Source organism: Dasypus novemcinctus, chromosome 2 (genome assembly GCF_030445035.2).
Source record: "Dasypus novemcinctus isolate mDasNov1 chromosome 2, mDasNov1.1.hap2, whole genome shotgun sequence".
NCBI lineage: Eukaryota > Metazoa > Chordata > Mammalia > Cingulata > Dasypodidae > Dasypus > Dasypus novemcinctus.
This window is the reverse complement of record NC_080674.1, coordinates 97508579-97532571: the sequence shown is the minus strand read 5'-3', so window position 1 is coordinate 97532571 and position 23993 is coordinate 97508579. Positions and strand designations below refer to the sequence as shown.

Below are 23993 nucleotides of genomic sequence, written 5' to 3'. Positions count from 1 at the left end.
GAAAATTAGAAAATTATAAGACAGAGTGGAAAATGAAGTTTCAGACACTGGTAAGATAGCTGAGATATATGATATTATTAGGTCTTAAATCTATTTATGGGGGTGAAAATTTCAAAATACACTTCTAGCTTTAATTCTGTGATTTTAAGATTAAAATGAACATATTAAGTCTAGACAAAGAATAACCAACAGTAACTCCTGGGTTATAGCACAAAGAATCAAAAAGAAAGACCAGAAATTAGTAGCCCAGAAAAGATCGTTAAGGTATGTCTGATAAATCTGAGTGAATAATTTAAATGGAAATGAACCAGAATTTTACCAAACATCCTCCAACTGGGCAGAGTGCAATCCTCTGCACATCAGTTACTATATAAAAAAACAATCCCATAATTGACAACCTGCTTTTTTAAAGCCAGTCTTGTTCAGTGAGATAAAGACCACAGGACTAATTTTTAAAGTAACTTGTAACACAGACTTCACTAACATGTGCTTGGTTTGGTTAGATAGCTGCATATTCTATTTTCTGGCACAGTATATAGAACAGAGGGAGTTTCCCCCCATGAGCAACTGAAGTGCCAGCTGTTGCCCTAAATATTGTACCTGTTCATGAGGGAGAGAGCTTTAAAGCCAGATTTCAAGCTTAGGGAAAATTTTACATTTTGTACATCAGCAAACATTGGTATCGGTTTTGTGTGTCTAAATAACAGCATTTATACACACAAAGAGGGAAGTTGATCAAGAACCTACTTCAGAAATAGTAATGGTAACAGATTCATTTCTTTTAAAAATTTAGAAGATAACTATGCTTAATAAGCCTTAACAAATCATTACTGCTTTTTTCAAGCACTAGATAGAACATGTATAGAAATAGAAAATTTGCATGACAATATTCCTAAATAAAATATCACCTTTAAACCAACAATTTCTTAAACAATCTAAGAGCTTGAGAGGCAGGAAAAGGATATCAGGAAATTATATCATGACTTGAATATCATGAAGAAAATGACACTTTCTTTTTGGCACTGGAAGCATAATTAGAAAAAAGTAAAACAAATTTAGAACCAATGTTAAACACTTTTATTTATAACTTAATGCATGGAATGTTCTGTACCTACTCTAGTGAGATAGTCATGGGTCCTTCCAGAAACAGTTGCACCTTGGAGAAATAAGGTATTTAATAGCCTTAACTTTTCTTAAATGTTTCTTTGATTTACAACTTTTTTTAGAGCAATTGTTTCTTAAAACCAGCAACTTTGCCATGGGCCAAATAATACCAGTTCTTAGTAATCCATATTTGGTAATTTAAAACAATAAATATGTGTTGATCTGTAATCTATAAGAATGACTTTGCAAAAAGCCTGATTTTGAATGAGCTGAACTCTGTAAACAATAAAGCTATTAAAATATCTACTATGATTGCTTCTCGGCCTTTTGGCTAAGATCAAGTGTAAAATATCTACTATGTTTGATGAGATGGTAGGCATTGCCAACTACTAGGTAAAGTACTAATTTCTAATGAAAGGGACCTCAGAGAATCAACTTTCTCCAGACCTCTATAATCATTTATCACTTTCATGTTACATGCAAACTTTTACTAACATTAAACTCACAACACTGCAGAAATTTCTTATCAGTTATTCATATTTGGTTGATGTGATAATCAAGTTAGACATACTCTGGGCTTTACATTTTGGAGTTGTCATTGTTCTCAAAGCAAAGCCAGAGCCTTTCATCTCTGACTTTGACAAAAAAAAACAGCATGAAATATCAGTACAACTTGTAAGCTGAAAAGAAAAAAACATCTAAATAAATAAATAACATCCCAGGCTTTTGGCTGGAGGTTCTCACAATGTAATATCTCTGTTAAGGAAAGTAGTGTACATTAAGCTATGATTAGTTGATAACACCATCTTTGAAGTTGTTTTGGTCCATTTTGTTGTAAAGTTTCTTCATTGGTTGTTTCTTTGGGTCATTTGTATCTTCAGATGAATCCTACTAGTTGTCACAGTTGCTTCTTTAATAGAATCAAACCATGCTTTGTAGGAAAGAGTAGGAGAAAAAAATTTTCAATTAAAAAAATTTTAAAGCATGGATGTACTAGGATTTTGACCTTTTGTATAGCAACTTCAAAAACTCAGTGTTCAATTTCACAAGATTAGATTTAGAACTTTCTGATGTCTCTTTGTAAATAGTTTAAGTAAATCCAAATAAACAATGTTTTTTCAACACCACTGGTAAATAAATGCACTAAGTAATAGTGTATGCATTCAGTACCAAGCTTTACTGATAAAATAACCAATTTCTCATTCTTTTTACTTCCTAACCGTATACCTCATCCTTTCACCAAACCAAAATTGCTGGTTCTCTTGACATCTCTTGCCTGGTCCATATATGGGATGATATGGTAGATAGTGCACATTAATTTTTTTCTCAAGACATAAACACACATGCACACATACCAAAACAAAGCAAAGTCTTGTCGGTTGGTATCTGGTTGAAAGTAGCAGAGGAAAACATCTCAGTTCTCATTCATAGTAAGAGAGGAGAGGTAAGTTACTCCTCAGGAAGTTCTTTTGAGCATGCCAAGGCTCCCTGTATACTTGTGGCATGATCACTGGAAATGACAAAAGTTTAAGAGATTCAGTCACTGCCAATTGGTCGTCCCTAATTCCCAGCTGCTGTTTATTTTAGAAAATTATCTAAACAAACCAAATTTCTTCAAAAGAACAACATGTCTTACTTTAAATATAACTTGAAGAGCTACTGTTATGCTTGGGATTAATCAGGCTCACTTTGCCACTTTTCTCTTCCTAGTTGAATGAAGACGGTTCAAAAAGTTTTAGTCGAAACAAACAAAAAAACTTAAGTGGAACCAACCAGAAACAAATACCTTAGAACAGGTAGTGACCCATCCGGCTATTTAAAATCAAGGTGAAACCACCCCATTTCCATGAAACTTGGTTCTGAAGCCTTTGATGAAATGGTGGAAACTGAGTTATAATTGAAGGGAAGTAAATGAACGTAGTGAGTCCGCCTCCAGTGTTTCTTTAGGAATGTTTTTAAGAAATTCTGAACATTAATAGATAGAAAGAATGTAGTGCAAATGCTTATGAGTTTTTTCTCCACTGCTGACTTACACCAAATCTTTAGTCACAATCATGCTATCATCTAGGAAATATACCTTCTTCTGTGTATATTTGAATATATAAATACAATTTCTCCTTTTCTAAGTTAATTGTAGAATAGTCTATATTCTGTGAGAAATTATCAGTTTTTCTCAAAGAGGAGTTCTGTTAGCACTGGAGCAGGACAATTTTTTCCCCCTCATTTATTATTTATTCTTTTTTTTTTCTTTATTAGAGAAATTGTAGGTATACAGAACAATCATGCATAAAATAAAGGATTCCTATATACCATCCTATTGTTAACAACTTGCATTGGTGTGAAAACATTTGTTACCATTGACGAAAGCACATTTTTATAATTATGCTTTTAACTGTAGTCCATGGTTTAACTTCAGATTCACTGTTTGTGTAGTGTTAGTTGCATGGATTTTTTTAAAAATTTCATTACATTACCATATATACAGTCTAATATTTCTCCCTTTAAATCATATTCAGATATTAAAATAGGGAATGCCCCACGAATTTGTGTGTCATCCTTGCAGAGAGGCCATGCTAATCTCTACTGTATCTTTCCTGATTTAGTATATGTGCTGCTGAAGGGAGCACCAGGGCAGTTCTTCATTGGGTGGGACTGTTCCATGTGTTTCAGGCTTCCTCACACCCCCGGCCCCACCCGTTAAATGCCAGTAGCTTCCCTCTCCCACCCGTCTTTGTGACAACTAAAGACATCCCCACCTTTCCAAATGTGTCCTGAGGAGGGAGGGACCAGTATAGCTCTTGACTCTTTGAAGTCAAAGCTCCTCTTCTTTCCTTCCTTCTCTTCTTTCTATCCTTTCCCAAAAGGATTTAAGGAAGCAGTTGATGGGATTAATACATAAATATCACTTTTGTTTGCTTCTTACTGTACTCTTCAGTCATGTTTTCATTTCAGGAATTTTACCATCTTGCCAACTCTGATGATTTTTTTCAAAAAGAAAATTCCTCTATTTTAGGTCCTACCCTGTACTCCCTAGTTTTCTTCTCTAAAACCAGCTTTACTGATAAAAGTGAAATAGTTTTCTCTTAAGGGTTCATTACCATAACCAGTTTTTATTTATTGCTAAACACCTCAAGGTATTTTGTGATTTTTTTTATATAAAAATGTTAGAAACAGTATTTTATTAATACTTTTCATGTATATAATAAATTTGTAATTATAAAAATTACATAACAATAACAAGCATTTTATGCATATGATGATAATAAAAATAATGGTATTTTACTTTCATTGATTAAATTTATATGATTTGCAGCACTTTTGCAATGTTTATGGCAGACTATTTTTCTATTGTAATCCTTCCAATTATGAAAATTTCTTCTGTCATCCTCAAATACGTGAGAAAAAGAATGACTGTTAAAGAGAGATTTGATTAAATTTCCAAAAATAATACTGTGATTAATTGAATACTAATTAAATAAGTGTTCCTCATTGTACATACTCAAAATTCCAGATGATTTTTTAATTTCCTTTATGAAAATTAAACATTATTATTGATCATTGTAAGTCTCATCCTATCCTCTATCTTTTTATTTTTTTTCCTTTTTTTTAATTGATTTTGTAAAATATTACATTAAAAAAAAATATGAGGTCCCATTCAACCCCACCACCCCCACCCCACAACTCCCCCCCCCCCCCCAGCAACCCTCACTCCCATCATCATGACACATCCATTGCATCTGGTAAGCTCATCTCTGGGCATCTCTGCACCTCATGGTCAATGGTCCACATCATAGCCCATACTCTCCCCCATTCCACCCAGTGGGCCCTGGGAGGATTTGCAATGTCCTGTGATTGCCCCTGAAGCACCATCCAGGGCACCTCCACCTCTCATCTCTTCCTGCCATTCCCCATACCCATCAGCCACCATGTCCACTTTTCCCACTCCAATGCCACCTTTTCTCTGTGGACCTTGGATTGGTTGTGTCCGTTGCACCTCTATGTCAAGAGGAGGCTCAGATTCCACATGGATGCTGGATGCAATCCTCCTGCTTTCAGTTGTAGGCACTCTAGGCTCCCTGGTGTGGTGGTTGTCCTTCTTCAACTCCATCTTAGCTAAGTGAGGTGAGTCCAATAAATCAGATTGTAGGAGCTGGAGTCTGTTGAGGCTCAGGGCCTGGCTATCATATTGTCAGTCCAGAGACTCAAATCTCTGGTAAGATAAATATATCTTAAACCCCAACACCAACTACAATTCCAGTAAAGTAGCATGAAAGTCTTATGAAAAGAGATCCCATCTGAGTCCAGTTTCATCACGCAGAAACACCAGCTCCAAAGAAGGGCCATCTGACATGGCAGTGAACCCCATATGCCATGACCATAGAACCCGTGGGTCTTTTCAGCCCTCAAAGGAACCAATACCTGGGGTTGTATCTACTTTATCTGTCTCATTAGACTCTGTTCAGTTGTGCGTAAGGGCAATCCTTCTGACAGTCTCCAGCCTCTTTTTTAGAGACTTGTAGCCATATAAACTCATTTCTCCTTTCCATTTCCCCCTTACATTAGGTCAAACAGCATTTTAAAGTCATGTTATTATATAGAGAGAGGGATATTCTGCTGATCCGCATCGAACCTTCAATTCAAGGTCATTTTCCAGTTGCATCATCAGTTGGTAGTTGATAGTGATCCCTTGGTGCCAGGGAGGCTGTATTTTGTGATTTTTTTAAGAATTGCCTTGCTCCTCCAAAGGCACATCTTAGGTATTTATTATCTTCCTAACCTGAGGCCTCTCTCACCTCAGGGTATGTTTCCATACCAGATGTCATCTGTTAAAATCTAGAGTTGTTCTAGATTAAATCTTGTAAGCATATACACTTTTGACATATTTTCCTAGTTCTAGTTTATCTGAAATATATATTACTGAATGATGTGGCAAATAGGAAAACATCAGGTGAAGGTTGGGTGAAAAATGGGTTAATACTGTGAAGGCCTGGGTGTAAATGTGTGTTATATTTTTTTAAAAATGAACTGAAATTAGGGAGAAAAAGGATTTTCTAAAAGGGCTGTGAAATAATTAATTGTTTTGCAGGAGACGGCCTTTCCATGTAGGCAGAAAATTTTTTCTTCACTTCTTTCTGAAGAGACAGTCAAATAGAGAATCTCATCTCTTAATTAGAAAGAAAAATACTCATCAAACACATCTCATCACTGGAGAGCTAATGATCCACAGCTGTTAGTCTGAAAGGGCAGGCTTTTTTTTCCTGAACAGTAGGAAGTGTTAATCATTTTGGATGAGATTTCTTTTTAAAATATACTGTAGTTTGCAAAAGAATAGGATATTCAATATTCCAACTTAAATGATTTTTTTGAAGTGTGCTCCCCCAGGGATACAGTCATGTGTCTCCCCAATGGTCGTTGAATGCAGGCATCTTCCACTGCACTTCAATGAGAACATCAATTGATGGAATGATGTAAATGGACCAGTCCTGACTGGAGGTCTTAAAACCCCAGGGTCAAAGAATAAAAATCATGCACGTCTTGCACCGCCTAAGAAATGGCATTGCTATAAAATCTTAATATGTGAAATCACTCACTGTACATAATTTGCCTTCTTTAAATGAGTGAAAAGCTTTTAGCCCACCTTCATTTAGCTTCCAAGTAGAACAGACGTTTTTTGTTTAATCTTCTTGTGAAAGAGACAAAGTAGGTATTTTTGCCTAAACATTTTGGGCAGAAGAAAACCACTATTTAATAGAAACACTGTGAAGAGCCAACTTTTGATTATTCAGAGCCATGGGAAATAGAAAAATGAAGAAGGAAATTGGCTCCACAAACTTCATTTCAACAATTAGTTTTTGACCTCTTTGCCATACCACACCTTTACCAGAACACCTAGGAAGTGGCACTCAATTTCTTTTCACTGATGCAAAAGTAGTTATCCCCGAGCAAGAGAATGGAGAAGATATAAGCGATATAGAAAATGTGCAAACTGAATAATCAGTCCCTAAATAATTGATACCATCAGACATAGACATTCACTATAAAATGCCCCACTTTAGAGGCCACGGAGCACTGTGGGAAAAGCGCACTGAATTAAAATGAAAAGACCTGACTCTGTCACTCATAGAGGGTGTCTAAGGTTTTATCTAAGGACAAGTCTCAAACTCCTGAACCTCAGTTTCTTCATTCGTAAAATGAAGATAGTTGTTGTCTTGCTAGCCTGTCTCTCAGGACCTTTGTGGCATTCAAGAGATCATGCATGTAAAAGAACTTTGAAATCTCATAAGCATAAAAAAAATGAGATGTACAGACTCCCTGTTTCTTGTGATTTGTTCACCAAATTCATTTAAAACATACAGGATCTTCAAGATGTTTCTTAATGCAGACAAAAGCACATTTGCATGAGAAGAAAACTTAATGAGGTTTTTCTCTTATGATTTTGCAAAATATTGAATACATAAGGACGTATAGCTTTGAATTTAAGCATTTAGTAGTCTTTTTTTAAATCAGAATTTAGGAAACCTGATATATGGCACCAGAATTTTAGCAACATCCCCTCTTTTTATTTGTGCAGAAAATGAATCAATTTTTTAAATTCACCACTTAAAAATCATGTGTAACTAGAGTAAAAGAAGTATTTGAAGAGAATTAGCAACAGAAGCAAATTAAATGCTCATTCTTTATGAAAGATAATGAACTTTAGAGAAAATTCTATGCATGTGATACAAGATACTTGTTAGAACAAATTATGTTATTTACTGCTCAGTAAATTATAACTTTAAAAAATCATTCTGATTCTTTATGATTAAAATTTAGATTTATTTTAAAGCATGACCCAAATAGATATTTACGCATTGCATTTTGTGATGATGATCTTACCATAGGCAAGATGACATTGATTTTGATAAATGGAACTTGGATTTAAAAGTGAAAAAATTATGAACAAGAATTGTCACTCACAAAGCTGCTAGTTCAGAATAAGCTTTTCTTTTATATCTAGGCACATGAGGTTGTTAAAAATGAACATTTGAAAAATCTAATTATTTTAAGCCCAGATTTATGAATTCTCCAATCTATGCTAATTTCATTTATCAGTTTCTGTAAGGAGTTGGATTTTTCTTGTTTCAATTTTCAGTAAAAATGTTAACTGCAACCCCTTGGATTAACACTTAAAATTTTGCTTCAACAAACCTCCTTTCCCTTGCTGTATACAAATCACTCCAAGAAACACCACCCATCCATAATTGCCCAAAAAGCAACTATCATATTGACTTATTATGGAGTGTTAGTTTAAAACGTCTCTGTAACTTTTTCAGAAACCATTTTAAATATGAACAGTAGGAATTTAATAATACTTGCATTTATATACTACTTTTTGATAAAGAATTTTCATGTATATGACAACATTCATTCCCACAGCCACTTTATGAATTAGGTGTTAATTCTAGATTAATTAGGTATTAACATTTCCGTTTTATAGATACTGGACTAAAATGAAAGAGAGAAATGGAACTAAAACCATTTCTTCCGGCACTGGTCCAGATTATATTTTACCATACAATTTTGTCTTCTTGGAGGGAGAATATATTTCAGTTGTCTTTTGTTGTGTAAAAAATCACTTGACAATTAATAGCTTAAAGCAACCACCATTTATTTACTCATGAGTCTGTGGGTCAACAATTTGAACTGGGCTCTGCTGGACACTTCTTCTGTTCTCAGCTGGGCTCACTCATGCATCTTTAGCCAGTTTCTGGTCAATTAGGCAGCTCTGCTTCTGAATGTCGCCTGACTTTCAGCTGGGATTATGGGGCTACTGTGCCACATGTCTCTCAGCATCTGGCAGGCTGGCCAACATGACGGTTCAGGTTTTCAAGAGTGCGGAGTACAAGCCCCAATGAGCATTTGCCTTTTTTTAAAGTATTATTTTTAATATATATATTTTTTACAGAAGTTGTGAACTTACAAAACAATCATGCAATGTGTAGAATTCCCATACAACAACCCTTCAGTATGCCACACCATTGTAGAATATCTGTTACAGATTATGAGATAATATCATCAGACTATTCCCATTTGCTTTGGTCCATAGCATACATTTAGCATATTTTTTTCCATACCCCACTATTATTAACACAGTACAACTTTGGTATTGTTGCAAGGACATTACAGTTTTTCTATTAACTATGTCCATAGGTTACATTAATTGTATTTTTCCCATGCTTCTCCACATTCCCACCACCCTGCAATCCTGACATACATCTATTCTGGTTCACAGAAGGACATTCTTGCATTTGTACTATTAACCACAGTTCTCATTCACTTCTGGGTTCACTGGATTCAATCCCTAGATTATTCTCTAGCTTTCAGTTGACATTTACATCCCTAGACTATCCTTTTCAGCCACAATCCCATTTGTAAACCAGCTGCTTCTCACTATAATGTATTACCATCAACTCTTTCCATTTCCAAACATTTACATTCAAGTTAATTAAAACTTCTATATACATTAATACCAATAGTCCTCCCCTGCCCTCCTCTTATCTCCTAATAACCTATATTCTAGATTTTAACTCCATACACTTATTCTTCATATTTAGTTCATATTAATGAGACACACAATATTTGTCCTTTTGTGTCTGGCTTACTTTACTTAGCATAATATCTTCAAGATTCATCTGAGCAATTGTTTTTTAAATGCTTAGTTATCATCATATCTGTTAATTTCCCATTGGCCAAAAGAAAACATATGCCTAATCCCAGAGCCATTGTGGAAGGGTATTACAAAAGGCATGGATACAGGGACACATAAACAAATTGGCTTCATTATTTCATGCAACCGCCACAAACTAAACATAAAAATATAAAGAAAATGGCTCTCCTCTCATCATCCTCTCTACTGTAGTCAATACGGCTTCATTAACATACCGCTATGCAAGAAACTGCCATTAGCTATTGAAATCTAGGGTGATATAGGAAAAGTAATAAGCTTCATAAAAGCCAAGGAAAAGTATAAATAGTATGAGCCAAGATATTATAGTACACCTAATGTTTATTGAACATCTTATATTGCCAAGTAGATTGCTGATTCCATCTCAAGCCTGCACAGAAAATGATATGATTTTACTCTTCCAGTGATAAAACTAAAAGAAGTCTAGTACCTTGTGCAAGATCCCACAGCTAGTGACTAGAGAACTTGAATCCAAACATGGGTCTGAATCAAAAACGCATGTTCTTTCTACTGCCCCACATTGTAGTGGCTCCCTGAAGGGTCCTGTGTCATGGTTGACAGTCCAAGACCACTTGACAGAAAGCTTCTAACTTTCACAATAATGGGTAAAAATCTTAATATACTTTTTCTAATGAAGAAGGTTTTGTGTATGACCATTATGACTCGTATCCCTTAAAGATTTTCTACTATAGAACTCCAAGTATAAATCACCATAGTCATCTAGTGATTTTTTAAAAGAAAACTGCAAAATACTTGGAATAGTTTTAACCTATAGTTAATAGGAATAACTGATGTAGGACTACATGTTTTACTTTGGGTTATAGATTCCACAAAAAAAATGTATCTGGCCCACGATTCCTTATTAAAAGAGGGAGGAGAGAGACAGAGGTTGGGTGGGGAGCAAGAGAGACAGTGTGACAGAGAGAGTGAAAAAGCAAAGGGTGCTATGGTGATGGAATCTAAAGAAATCAAACACTGTAGAAATTTGCTAGAGTCTTTACCCCCTAATGTGACATTGAGAAATTCTAGGATCCTTGGCTCCTTCTCTTTCCATATCCCCACAAAGGCAAAAAGGGATTCTAAAAGTATGGGTCAGGGAAAATGCTAGGCATTTTCTGTTTTGTATTTTTAATCTGTGTATATGTCAGGTTTAAAAAATTCTTGATATATTTTTCATCCCATTTTAACCCATTCTGATATCTCTTTTTCCCCCCAGGCCTATAAAAAAGTTGTTCAGTATTAAGGACAGTTGTCTGGGTATTCTTGGGATTACTCAGAGCTGCCTTTTCCTTTTTCCTGCTGCCCTACTTAGAATATTATCTTAGGATTTTTTTGTTTGTAGGAAATAGGAGAGTATCAGTCTTAGCACAGGTGGATCCCAGGGAGATAGGAAGAGAATTCAGAATGGAAAGAATGGGATAAAAACCTCCTTTCATCATCTGAGGACTCTCTTCTGTTTGAGAACCCTCACAGCTAAAAAGAATTAGAATCACCACTAATACTATAGTGTTTTTTTCTTAGTGATTCTTAGCAATGTGGGTCCAGGGAACATGTCTTATCCTAATTTTGAATACTCAGCACTGCCTAGCACATAGTAAGTGTTCAATAAATATATTTTAATCATTAATCTGTTTCCATGCTTTTTTATTAACCTTTTGAAATCTTCAATTAGGCATTGAGAAAGAAAAAATAAGTGCTTATGTATTAGAGTTTATTCAAACTTTTTAATTTAAAAAAGATATTTTCAGCATAAGGGCTCCTTATTCAATATCTCAAATATTGGGTTCTTTAAGAGCACACCACGGAGAGGAAGACTTTTTTTTGCTGCCAGGATCCCGAAAACTAATGTAATTTCTTCCTTTGTCTTTCTCTTCTAGGTCTTTACTCATTCTCTGTTATGGTGCTCATGTCCTTAGGCTATATAAAGACCATAGGTATTTGTGAGAAGTATTGTATACATTCTGCATGCTATATTTTAAGAAAGTTACTGATACTAGTAGTAGTAGTAGTAGTAGTAGTAATAGTAGTAGTAGTAGTAGTATTCGTATGTGGAGCGAGTGAGATGTAAACAATGTGGAAGTGCCCAGAAACGATAATGTCATAACTTTGTAATTAGTGATAAAAGAAATCTGTTGAACCTGAAGAAGAAAAAGTCATGATAAAATGTTTTGCTTATCTTCAAGATTATCATCTAGAAATTTATTCTGTACAATGCCAGGCCTATAACTAATACCAATAAGTGCACATTACAAGGAGGTTTATTTTAGGTAACAATAGGACTCCAACACCACTGAGTAGGCCTTATAAGGGGAAATTTATCTGCTCTTAAGTTAAAAATGGTTACAGTTGGCGATGATTAGCAATGGAATAATCTGAGTCCCATCCATGAGACCAGAACACCCTGAATCAAGTGAAAGCCCTTGGAAAGGGCCAACATGTAGGAAGGTCCAAAGGAAAACACTTTGGTTATAGTATAATACCCAAAGCAATTCATGATTGCCTAGCCAAGATGAAAAGAATGTTGTATTAGTCAGCCAAAGGAGTGCTAATGCAAAATACCAGAAATTTGTTGGCTTTCTTAAAGGGTATGTATTTGGAGTAGAAGCTTACAGTTACAAGGCCATAAAGAGTAATTTACTTCAGACACCCAAGTCTGTTGCCACATGTGGGAGCACAGTGACTGCCGGTCTCTGCGTGGGTTCAGCTTCCTCTTCCTCCTAAGGCTCTGTGGTCCCAGCTCCTTCCATCCTCAGCTATAGGTTAGCATAAAGCTTGTCTCTCTCCCCAGGACTCATTTCTTTCCAGGTGTTCTCAACTGCTCTGCTCTCTTTACAAGGACAGCTGCCATGTCTAATGGAGCCTTTTCTCTTTCCTCACTTATCTGCTCCTCAGTTCATTTACTTCTCAGGGCTCTAGATCAAAACTAAAACTTTCTCTTCTGCTGTGTCATTTTCTCTATGAGTCACCGCCCACCAAGGGGGCAGGGAGTCAGTGTCCCACTGATGTGGTCCAATCAAAGCTGTAATCATAATTTAATCAAATAAAAATGAAACTTCTGAATTTAATACAATCTAATATGCCCAGAGGAGCAGACCAGGTAACAAAAACAATCCAAACCTATTTTTGGAGTTCATAAATAGTATCAAACTGCCACAGTTGTCAAGAAGTACTACATTGGACTCATATGCTAGAGGGAGAATTTTATTGCGGTTTGCCAGGTTGTAATTCTGAATGCATTTCCTGAAGTCTCTTGGTTTTATGTACTGGCTCAATAGTACTTTTACTAATATAAATAATAAAGCTTCTGTTGAGTGACTTGGGAACTCATTGTTCATTTATTCATTCACTTGGAGAATAAACTTATTGAGCACCTATTTTGCCTTAAGAACTCTTCTGGGCTCCAGGATCAAAAAGTGAACAGAAAGGAAAAGCCCCTACCCTTGAGGAGCTTACCTTCTCATAACTACCTAAATATTACAAGTAAATATGGAAAGAATTAATATGGACTCTAGGCAAAAATAATTTTTCTTTTACGTGTGTTGACATCTGTCAAATTTATCTTAACCTACTTCCTGAATAAATAATTATCTTTATGAAATATATTTATAGAATAATCATGAGTTGATTATAATCTATCATCTTTAATTATTGTATAGATTTCAAAATTAAATGAAAATATTTTCTTTTTCTGGGAACTTTCCTGCTTTTCTGGTGATAAAAAAGATATGGCTCTTGTTCAATGCATTGAAATAGTTGGGATCTTTCATATTCAAGACCTTGAATTTGTAATTGCTGTGTAATTCAGTCCAAAATTCTTTTCTTGAGTTACTAAACCATCATTTATGCTTTTCGGTGTCCATCAGGGTTATGACTATCAAAGAATTCATTAAAATATACAATTTCTGAAATTCATTGTTATATTTAAGTGAAACGGGAAAGTACAGTAATGTCATGAAGTCATTTTAAATATCAAGGAAGGATTGTTAGAGATTTCAGGTCTGTAGACCGTTAGAGAGGAAAACACTAAAGCAAAATGACTTTCTAAGTCCTAGAACCTGGGTCTTCTGGCTCTCAGGCCAGAGGGTCTCCTCACCATTCCACACAGTTTAATTTTCTCTGCTGTCTAAATAGGCTGTAGGCTTTGCTGAGATTTATTAAGAAGTACGTAAATGGCCCATGCTGCTGTGCCAGACACAAGTGCCGTTTAGACACTGCCCCTAACCCTCCTGACCCATCAAATGCAAGATGTCTGTATGACTCCAACCAATTGGCCCAAATTTCAAGTTATACTACAGTTCAGTCTAATCTTAGCAGGCAGATAAAGTCCTAGCTTTCAATATTAGAACATGTATTACCTGACTCGATCATTAATTAACTTTCTGAGTTTTATAAGGTATTGAGAACATTTACACTATAATGGCAGGGTTTTTTAAAAAAAATTTTTTAAGATACATAGATTACTAAAAAGTTACATAAAATATATAGGGGATTCCCATATGCCTCACTCCCCACACCTCCCACTTTTCCCACATTAACAACTTCTTTCATTAGTGTGGTACATTCACTGCAATTGATGAACAATTTTGGAGCATTGTCCTTAATATGTTTCAACTATTTCATTCTCATAACCAAAAAGAGGGTAGTCTTATTATTCCCATTTACAGAAGATACTGGAAGCTATATAAATTGCAGAAGGCTATACCCCAAGTTTGCAAGAGAGTAAGGAGTGGAATCCAGCTCTAAACTTCCACCTGAATTACATTACTTTAACTTAACAGCAGGAGCCACAAACTCCCCAAATTTAAATGATTTGATCAGCATCACAAATATCTGATGGGCAGTAAAGCCATGCTACTCATCCAATGTTGTGTTGTTTTACTATGTAGATGAATCTTACCATGGCTCTACTTACTAGCCTACTCAAGTTCTTAATCTAGCATTTCTTACAATAAAAAATAGTTTATGTACTTAGAGAATAGATTGTTTAAAAAATAATAGAAACAGGCATTTTTAAATTTCCCTTGACAAAGTAACTTGACAATGTTACTCTTTATTTCATTTTTATAAATGATTGATTTCGATAGCAATGTTAAATGTTAATCTCATCTCTTTTTCCCACTTGTGGGTAGCGGTGCTTTATCTCATAATGTGAAATCTTTGGGGCCCTCTGGTGTAGACTTGATGTTTTCATCTGTCTCCTAAACTGGTTACATTGTGTCATCCAAGTGAAATTTTTTTCAAAAATCCCTGAAATTAAATAGTGATTCATTCTTATCATTAAGACAGACTGGGCTATTTCTGACAATGTGGTGAAGCTCATTTTACTTTTTTTCATTTTTATTTCTTCCAACCTAAGATAATTTCACTGGAAGAGAAAAATGAAAATTGTCTCTTTGACAAGGTAATGATATCAGTTTTTCCTTCACAGAAATTAGCAAAGTAAAAATCTTAACAGTGACTTTCCAGGGGTCAGTCGTGCTTTCAGCAAAGTGCCTGAGAAGTTCTCAAGGCCTGGTTTGCAAGATAAATCTTCCCATTCTAAAGCATTTAGTTTTGCTGTTTTTGAAGGGCAGAATGGATGAGAGTCCATTTAATGAAATTCAGAGTTGACTCATCTCTTTTTCTCTCTTCTCTCTCCTCCAGCTCTTTCTCTTTGTTGTCTGGAACTTTGAGCTCTACATGATACCACTGGTTTTGTTGTTACTATTGACATGGAACTACTTCTTGATAATATCGGGAAAAGATAACAGGCAACGAGATACAGTAAGTCTCTACATTCTGACTTGTTTGTGTTTTGTTCTTACTCCTAGACCCTCTGATAAGATCAACATTGAATTTGGTTTTACTAATCAGATTTCTTCCTCCAATACCCTTGGAGGAAAATTGAATATCAGTTCAAAAATAATTATTTGGTTTGTCCTAACACATTAGAAGGTATTTATTATTTCTGACATTACTCATCTTACTAAAATAAGAAACGTACCACAGACTGTGGTATGATTTTAATCATAAATAGGTGTTACTCCAAATGATTCTTTTATTCTTATTTGTTTTATGTGTTAATGGATCCTGAATTAGACATGATATCACAAAAATTATTAATGATCAGACTAAACAAACATATTTTACTTAAAACATTTCTCTCTGTTCTGTCACTGAAAGGAAAAACCACTGATGGTTGTTGGGCTAGCGAAGTGCATAATACCTTAGTTCAATGAACATTCACTGAAGAGCAATATCATTTCTGAGTCAGAGATATATTATGATACCCACTCAAGGATGAAGAGCTTTCATTTAACCTAGGAAAAATTACACTCCTCTATTTGATATTTTTGAAAGTTTTTTTTAGCATGTGTGAGACAACCTTTCCTCTCAAATAGAGTTTTAGACTAAGAAGCCAAAGCTATCCACTATAATCACACTTGTTTTTCTTCTGACCTTCATCAGAATTTCTTCTGACAATTCCCCTTGGGTTGTCTCTGTCACCGTATCCCTAATAAAGGTACAGTTTCAGAAAGCTTTCTCATACGTAAAGAATTGGGGAAGGGGGTAAAGGTGTCAACAACACACCAAGGTTATTTCCTCATATTTGTATATATTTCTGCTCCCTCTCTAGATTATAAATTTAAGGGAAGGAAACCTTTGTTCATCTTGGTATTTCCCAATATCTCTTGCATATACTTTACAAATTAGAGATGTGCAAAACATTTTTTGTAAATTATATCTAGCCAAACCTGAGATTACTAATAGAGATTGTAATCATTAGGCAGCATCAATAAACAAGATGTTGTTATTATTATTGTCAAGGAATTTATGGATCTATATAAAAATTGCCTCCTGAGAGACAAGCCAAATGCTGTCAGCATTGGTGTCATGGGGACCAATAGTTACTTCTGTCAATTAATCCAAGGCATTCTCTTTAAGAAAATGGGACTCTCTCAGACAGTTGCTTTTTTGTCCTGTTTTTAAGGAAGATTGTCAAGAGAAAAGAATATCTACTTCTCAGTCAATTGCGTTGAGACAAATTTACAAATAAAATGATTTGCAAATAAGAAAAATGGCAATTTCATTTCATCATCTTAATCCTATGAGGGAGCTTATCTTTAATATTTAGACATCGGTTTGACTGTTAGTAAAAAATTCTGAAACTGTAGACTTTACTTGTTATCTTCTCCAGCATGTTCCTGCCTTGGCTGGGAAGGTCTGCCTTTAGAGGGGAAATAACAATATATAATGTATCCATTTGTATTTAAAATTCTTTAAAACTTTTCATAAGCCTATTGAAAAGTTACATGTCATGTTTATTTTGCTACTGCCCCCACCCATTTTTTTTTTTCAAAATATAATTCCAAAATAGTATTTACCAATTTTCCTTTCAGGCACATCTGCTCTAATCGACTCCCACTTTTAGCTATGGACAACATTTTATTACCCAGCACTGCCTACTGTGAAACATTCTATAGTCTAACTCTCATGGAATGCCAACTACACTCCATAACGCCCAGTAATTGCCTTTTATTTGCCCAAAACACACATATCCATTTCTGTTCTTTCTAGGCACCAGAGCAGCAATCACAACGTTTCATTCAGCTTCTTATTCACTGGCTCAGTTGAGACCTTACGTAACTCTTAAATCCAATTTGTCTAATTATGTGTTTTCTGGCATACCCAGCTGTGCATTTGAACTGGTTGCTCCTTTTGAAAAGAAACCTGGATTATACTTTGTGTGGTACAGATTTCCTATATAGAAAGAATATATAAATTAAGGGAAAATGTTTGTAGGGGTTCCCATGTCGTGACTACTGACACTGCTGCAGAGCATGAGAAGAAGAGTATTTTGCCCTAGGTTCTTGGTGGGGCCCATAAAACATAGCAGAATATTTCATCATATGTGAAAACTTTAGGGAAGTTCTTAGGTACATTAATCACACTGTTGGCTGATTCCAAACCAATAAATTTTTTGTTTTAGAAGAAAGAGAAACAAACTGGGTTGGGCGTGGGGGGTGGGGTGGATCTGCCTCCAAAAAAATTTTTTTAAGTGATCTGTACATTCAGCTAAGAAAATTCCATTCAAGTAGGATGAAAACTATAAAATAGAAATGAATACAACTCTAAATGACCTTCAGCTTTGTATAGCAAAGGGAGAGAAGAGAAGAATATTTCCTAATATTCAACATAAGAAGTTGAAAGAGAAAAGAAAATATTGTGAAGTACAAAAAAGGTACACATGGGTAAAAATGCTGTCTTCAACAAAGGTCGATCTTGAGATTAATGCTAAAATAAGAAAGGGTTTAGTTGTGTGTTATTGTTTATTAAGAAGAACTTTTCCTTTCTTGATGATCTTTAAGATCACAGGAGCTAAAACCTTCTACCTTTTCCCCACCATAGTACCTGTTCCAGGTTAATGAGAAAAATCAGATGTAATCCTTGCCACATAAGGTTTGCTGCATTAAATGAGCTGAACTTATTACAGACACTGTGAGTAAAACAGGCCTTCCTGAGTCTAAAGCTATAGGTGGTAAAGGATGCACAGGAGGAAGAGGCGTGGTCAGAAATGGTGTTTCACCTCCGTTGTTTCCCCTCTTTGAATTGTTAAAAATAAGCAGTCCTACATCTGAACCTACCTGCTCTGCTTGGACCACGGCATTAAAATATCTGGCATTGGAAGTGGATGTGGCTCAAACAGTTGAGTGCCCATCTCCCACAAGGGAGGCCCCAGGTTTGATTCCAGGTACCTCCTAAAGAAAAAACAGACAGACATCAAGCAGACAATGAACAAAAAACAATGAGCAAGGAAGGAGATGTGACTCAAACAATTGGGCTCTCATCTATCATATGGGAGGCCCTGGGTTCACGTCCCAGGGCCTCCTCATGAAAGCAAGCTGTCCCATGCCTGTGGAGAGCTGACAGCCGCACCTGTGGAGAGCTGGCCCAGCAAGATGACGCAACATGATGAAACTGGACCCAGAGGGGATCTCTTTTCATAAGACTATCATGCTACTTTACTGGAATTGTAGTTGGTATTGGGGTTTCAGATATATTTAGGGGATTGAATCTTTTTACTGACAATATGATAACCAGGCCCTGAGCCTCAACAGACTCCAGCTCCTACAATCTGATTTATTGGACTCACCTCACTCAGCTAAGATGGAGTTGAAGAAGGACAACCACCACACCATGGAGCCTAGAATGCCTACAACTGAAAGCAGGAGGATTGCATCCAGTAACCATGTGGAATCTGAGCCTCCTCTTGACATAGAGGTGCAACGGACACAACCAATCCAAGGACCTCAGAGAAAAGGTGGCATTGGAGTGGGAAAAGTGGACATGGTGGCTGATGGGTATGGGGAATGGCAGGAAGAGATGAGATGTGGAGGCGCCTTTGGGACTTGGAGTTGCCCTGGATGGTGCTTCAGGGGCAATCACCGGACATTGTTAATCCTCTCAGGGCTCACTGGATGGAATGGGGGAGAGTGTGGGCCATGATGTGGACCAATGACCATGAGGTGCAGAGATACCCAGAGATGTACTTACCAAATGCAATGGATGTGTCATGATGATGGGAGTGAGTGTTGCTGGGGGGGGAGGGGTGCGGTGGGGGTGGTGGGGTCGAATGGGACCTCATATTTTTTTAATGTAATATTTTTACAAAATCAATAAAAAAAACAACAAAAAAGATAACGCAACAAAGGGAAACAAGCAGACGTAGACGAACACGCAGCAAATGGACACAGAGAGCAGACAGCAAGCAAGTGGCAAGGGGGGGATAAATAAATAAAATAAATCTTAAAAAAAAAATGAGCAGACAACAAGTGCTAACAGCAAGCAAAAGCCATGAGCAAACAGATGATGGAGCCATCTTGAGCAGGGAAATACCTAGCATGAATATTGTTAGGCTTTTCCAAAACAAAGGCTTCATTCAGAAATGTCTCTGGCATGAAGGGACTATAAAGATAGGGATGTCATATTCTTCTTAGTTTAAGCCATCACTCCAAAATCTGGAGTAAATTCTCCCCTGGACTTTCTATTTGGCTTGTACCAATTTATACAAGTTACAATTACTATGAATAGAAGTGTTGTAAGTTGAGCTAATGCCAAGAAGTGACCTTTGTTTTGGATTTAAAAACTACTAAGCCCTTATTACACCCTGGGCATTATGTTAAACATTTTATATTCATCATCTCTCCTAGTCTTCCCCCAGAAAAGAGAAGAAGATGTGTCAGCACAGGAGGTTGGGGCATTCTAAGTCAGGTTAATGCCTGGTCTATTCACCTGTGGCCAACAGGAAACATTCCCATGTGGGGAAAAGATGGCTCCAAGAGCCCTGTCCTGTGAGTGGGGAATCAAGTCCCAGAGAACGAATGTAATGGGGTAACCAAGCAAACCAGGGGTCTGCTGCCTTCCCTATCAGACAAGTATCTTTATTTCTACTTTTCATATGGGGAAATGGGACCAGAGAATTTTAAAAACTTCCCCAAAGGCACACAATTAAAAAGTGGCAGAGCAGGTATTAGAACAGGTTGATCCATCTAATGTTTGCACCCCTAACCGTAAGCAGTTTATCATATCTCCTCCTGAAACTGTATTTTGACACATCACAACTCTCCCTGGGTGCTAGAGACAGAGCTCTTCATAACTTTAGGGCAATTTTCTCTCTTGAGTTAAGGAAGAGCCAGTAGCAGTAACTCCACTTTCAAGCAGGTAGATTGACAGAAATCACTTATCTTCCCAACATCTTTTTTCCTCTCATTCAGGAAAATGGAGCGAATGTTTATTAAGCAACTTTTCCATATCAGATATCCTGCCACGCCTTTTAGACAAATCACCTCTTTATTTTTACAATAGCTCTATCAAGTACATCATACTAAATGATTTCCTCCCCATTTTATAAATGAGGAAATTCAAAATCAAAGAGGATAAATAATGAACCCAAAGGCATCAATAGAATAAGTGGGATATGAACCCAGCTTTGCCTTGTTCTGAATTTCCCGTTACTTACTTTCCCAGGAGCATTGTGTCTGGGTGTATCTTTCCCATGGGGTCAGTTTCTAAGTGTCCAAAGCCTTATGTGTCTTCTCAGGTGTCCCCATATTCCCTCCTTTGAAGTACTCAGTGATCCCTCAAGAATTGGTTTTGGCCACCTGTTCTTTCCAGGTGCCCCCATTAATTTAAAAAACATTAGTGACTTGGAGAGCTATTTTCCATTCTCCTTGGTCAGCATGGGAGGAGTGAATCAAAACTGAGCAAACCTTCACATTCATAAAGAAAATCTTTTAATTCCTTTGACAAGTGAAAATTCTTAAAGCAGTGTTTTCTTAATTACACTTTAAAAGAAGGCATTTTTACTGTCATGATATTCCTCCCACATAACAGTCTCAGTTGCCTAATCAATGGAGGCCTTAAAAGACTGAAGAGTAGTATAGATCAATGAAATCATTCTCTAATGATCCAACTATGACACAACTTGAGCCAATGGCTACCTTGCTAGAATACCTCAGTAAATAGGCAAATACTTTCTAAGTTCCCAAAGATGGCAATGCACTTGATCTTCTTTTCCCCTTTAGAATAGTACTAAGTGTTGTTCATTTCTTCTTGCATCTGTTCCAGTTAGGCCCAGAATGCCTATCTTTAGAAGTAAAGATTTCAGAATATTTGTTAGGAAACATAAATGCCAACATAAATGCTAATGATTGGACAATTGATCATTGTAAGTCACTGAAGAAACATCTGATTGTTGGACCTGAGTTGCTGTAAAGCAAACATTCTTTTTATTTTTTCAGCCAGTGCTCTCAGTTCCACAGAAGTTCATGGTAGAATATTTGAATAAAAGGAATACTGATAAGTGTTCCTGACAGGATCTAAAGAGGCTGACCAAAGTTAAGATGAGAGGAGAGAACCCCATATGCAAATCACTTCATATATACAGTTAGACCCTCTACTCAGATATGGGTTTTATCATTGAGAAAAAGTAGCGTAGTCCACAAGCCTCCTGCTTTTGCATCTTAGTACCAAAAAAGACCACAGACTTGCTCTTAACGAAGCAGTACTGAGTCATGCCGCCTAAAACACATCTAAAAATGGATGATCACTCTTTTCTTCTTCATGATTTTTTCAACAGCAACTTTCTCAATTTTTTCCCAGAAGGTCACCAGCTTGTAAAAATCTGAGGAGGATCATGAAATGAATCAGACCTTTCGTTCCCAACACAATCAGTCGCCTAAAGAAGCAGAAACCAATAGCCAAGCAGATGTCAGTAGAAACACACATCCCCTGTAGCCCCTCTCAAAGCTGCTTAGCTTTGCTGATTAATCACACACTGTATATATTGGTTTCCCAACATATTGATGATGATCACCTCCTCGGGCTCTCAGCATTTTTTCCTCTTCTCATGTCCCCATCCTGCTACCATCCCTTCCCTCCCAGTAAGTTTCCCTAAATTCCAGCCCCCAAAGTCCCATGAAACTCATCCCCAATTTAGGATTGCCAGAGATAGCAAATCAATAAACAACTGCCCAGTTAAATTGGAATTGCAAATAAACAACAGAATTTACTTACACTAAACATTTTTTATCTCAAATTCCACTGGATGTCCTGAATTTTATCAGCAACTTGACCCCATTTGTTCCTTATATTTTTACCTCATAATCTGTATGAAAGTGATCATTCTGAAATAAAATTCTAGTTGTCTCACTGTGCTAGTTTGGTGGCACAACATCTTCAAGCATGGTATAGAAGATTCTTCATGGACAGTCCCCAGCCAAACCACAGCTTTATCTACCCTGTATCGAGCAGGACTGAATTTCTTGTAGTTTCCTAAATATACTATTTCTCTCTCCCTGGACCCCTTAGCCTTTTTCTGTATGTATATATTTTGTTTTTTACAAAAATTAAATCACATTTATACACCATTAGCTGGCTTACATTGTATATTTAGCAATATACCTAGAAATTTCCCCCATGTTACTAGATAGCCTTCTAGCATATGATTTTTAATGTCTGCATGGTTTTCACCAATATTGTTGCTATATGTTTTCTTAAATATCCTTTTTTTTTAACATTTGCTTCAAATGTTTCTGCTCTCTCAAATAATGCTATAAAGAAAATTCTAAATAAATCATTGGGTATATCTCTGATAATGTACTTTGGTATAGTCCTAGAAGGAGAATTTTTGGGTCAGGGTTTAGACATTTTGAAGATTTTTTGTGGTTAATTCTAATTTGCTACCTATTGAGGTTTTATACATATCTACCTGGGTAGCCACTATTTTTCTTTATCTTTTCTTCAGGAGAGCCATCCCTGACTTTCTACTCTCACCTCTCACCACCCCCCCACACATTACCCCACCCCTACCAACAAGCAGGCTTTCATATGCTAAGAGCGTAAGTGAGTCCTGCTCCACTGAGCTCCCATATACCCCTCAATATATTGTAATAATGGGCCTGCTTGCCAGTCTTCCTTACCAGTCTGTGATTGTTCTAATGGTACCTTCCATTTGTGTGTCTAATCCCAGCACTGAGCAAGATGACTCTGGCATAGCAGCTTAATAGTTGCTCAAAAAATATGTGATTAATAAAAACTTTAGTCCCATCTTTCTAAATCAAAAATTAATATCTAATTTTTATGCATAATTATGCCAATTCATCAAAAATTTATTGAGCATTTATAGGTATTGAATTAGCTGTTCAAGGAAGACTATGACATAGTCATTGCCCAGGACAACTTGTGAGGGAAACAACCAACCAAACTGAATACAAGAAAATAATAGGTATAGTGATAGAGGTTTGACCATGATGTGCAGAGTGTGCAACCAAAAGACATTTAGATCACCCTGGATATATATGAGTGTACTACACATGTAAAGAAAAGACAACTAGCTATTAGTCTACAGCCAAATTTTTTTTCACCCTTTAGTCTGTCCTTTTCATACAGTAACTCCATGTTTGCCCTTAGTACTTCTTGAGTTTATTGGCTATCTTTTGATTCTATTCTAAAATTGCAGTTAAACATAATATTGAAAAGGTAAAATTGTAGAATGGTGGAAGATGAGTGTTAACCTGTGTGTGACATGTCAGTTCGTAAAGAGAAAGATGTTCTGGAAAATACTTCTATTTTAAAGTCATTTTATTAAAGATTCCTCCTCACTGGAAGGCAAACATTTAGTATT

General features: G+C 36.3%; 1 protein-coding gene, 1 non-coding gene and 1 pseudogene across 13 annotated transcripts in view; 2 read left to right on the top strand and 1 right to left on the bottom strand.

Moving 5' to 3' along the window:
• Positions 1-23993, top strand: part of MCTP1 (multiple C2 and transmembrane domain containing 1) — a 568532-nt gene that overhangs the window by 459418 nt on the left and 85121 nt on the right. For all 12 annotated transcript variants that reach the window (XR_011646260.1, XR_011646259.1, XR_011646258.1 and 9 more), the window contains one exon: positions 15473-15592. Coding sequence is in view for 9 of the 12 variants with exons in the window: in XM_058276318.1 (XP_058132301.1) it covers positions 15473-15592 (120 nt within the window). In the remaining 3 variants the exon portion in view is untranslated. The remainder of the gene's footprint in view (positions 1-15472; positions 15593-23993) is intronic.
• Positions 1416-1594, top strand: LOC111767104 (U2 spliceosomal RNA; annotated as a pseudogene).
• On the bottom strand, positions 3625-3731 carry LOC111767109 (U6 spliceosomal RNA). Its single transcript, XR_002799002.1, has one exon. It is a non-coding gene; the product is annotated as a U6 spliceosomal RNA (small nuclear RNA).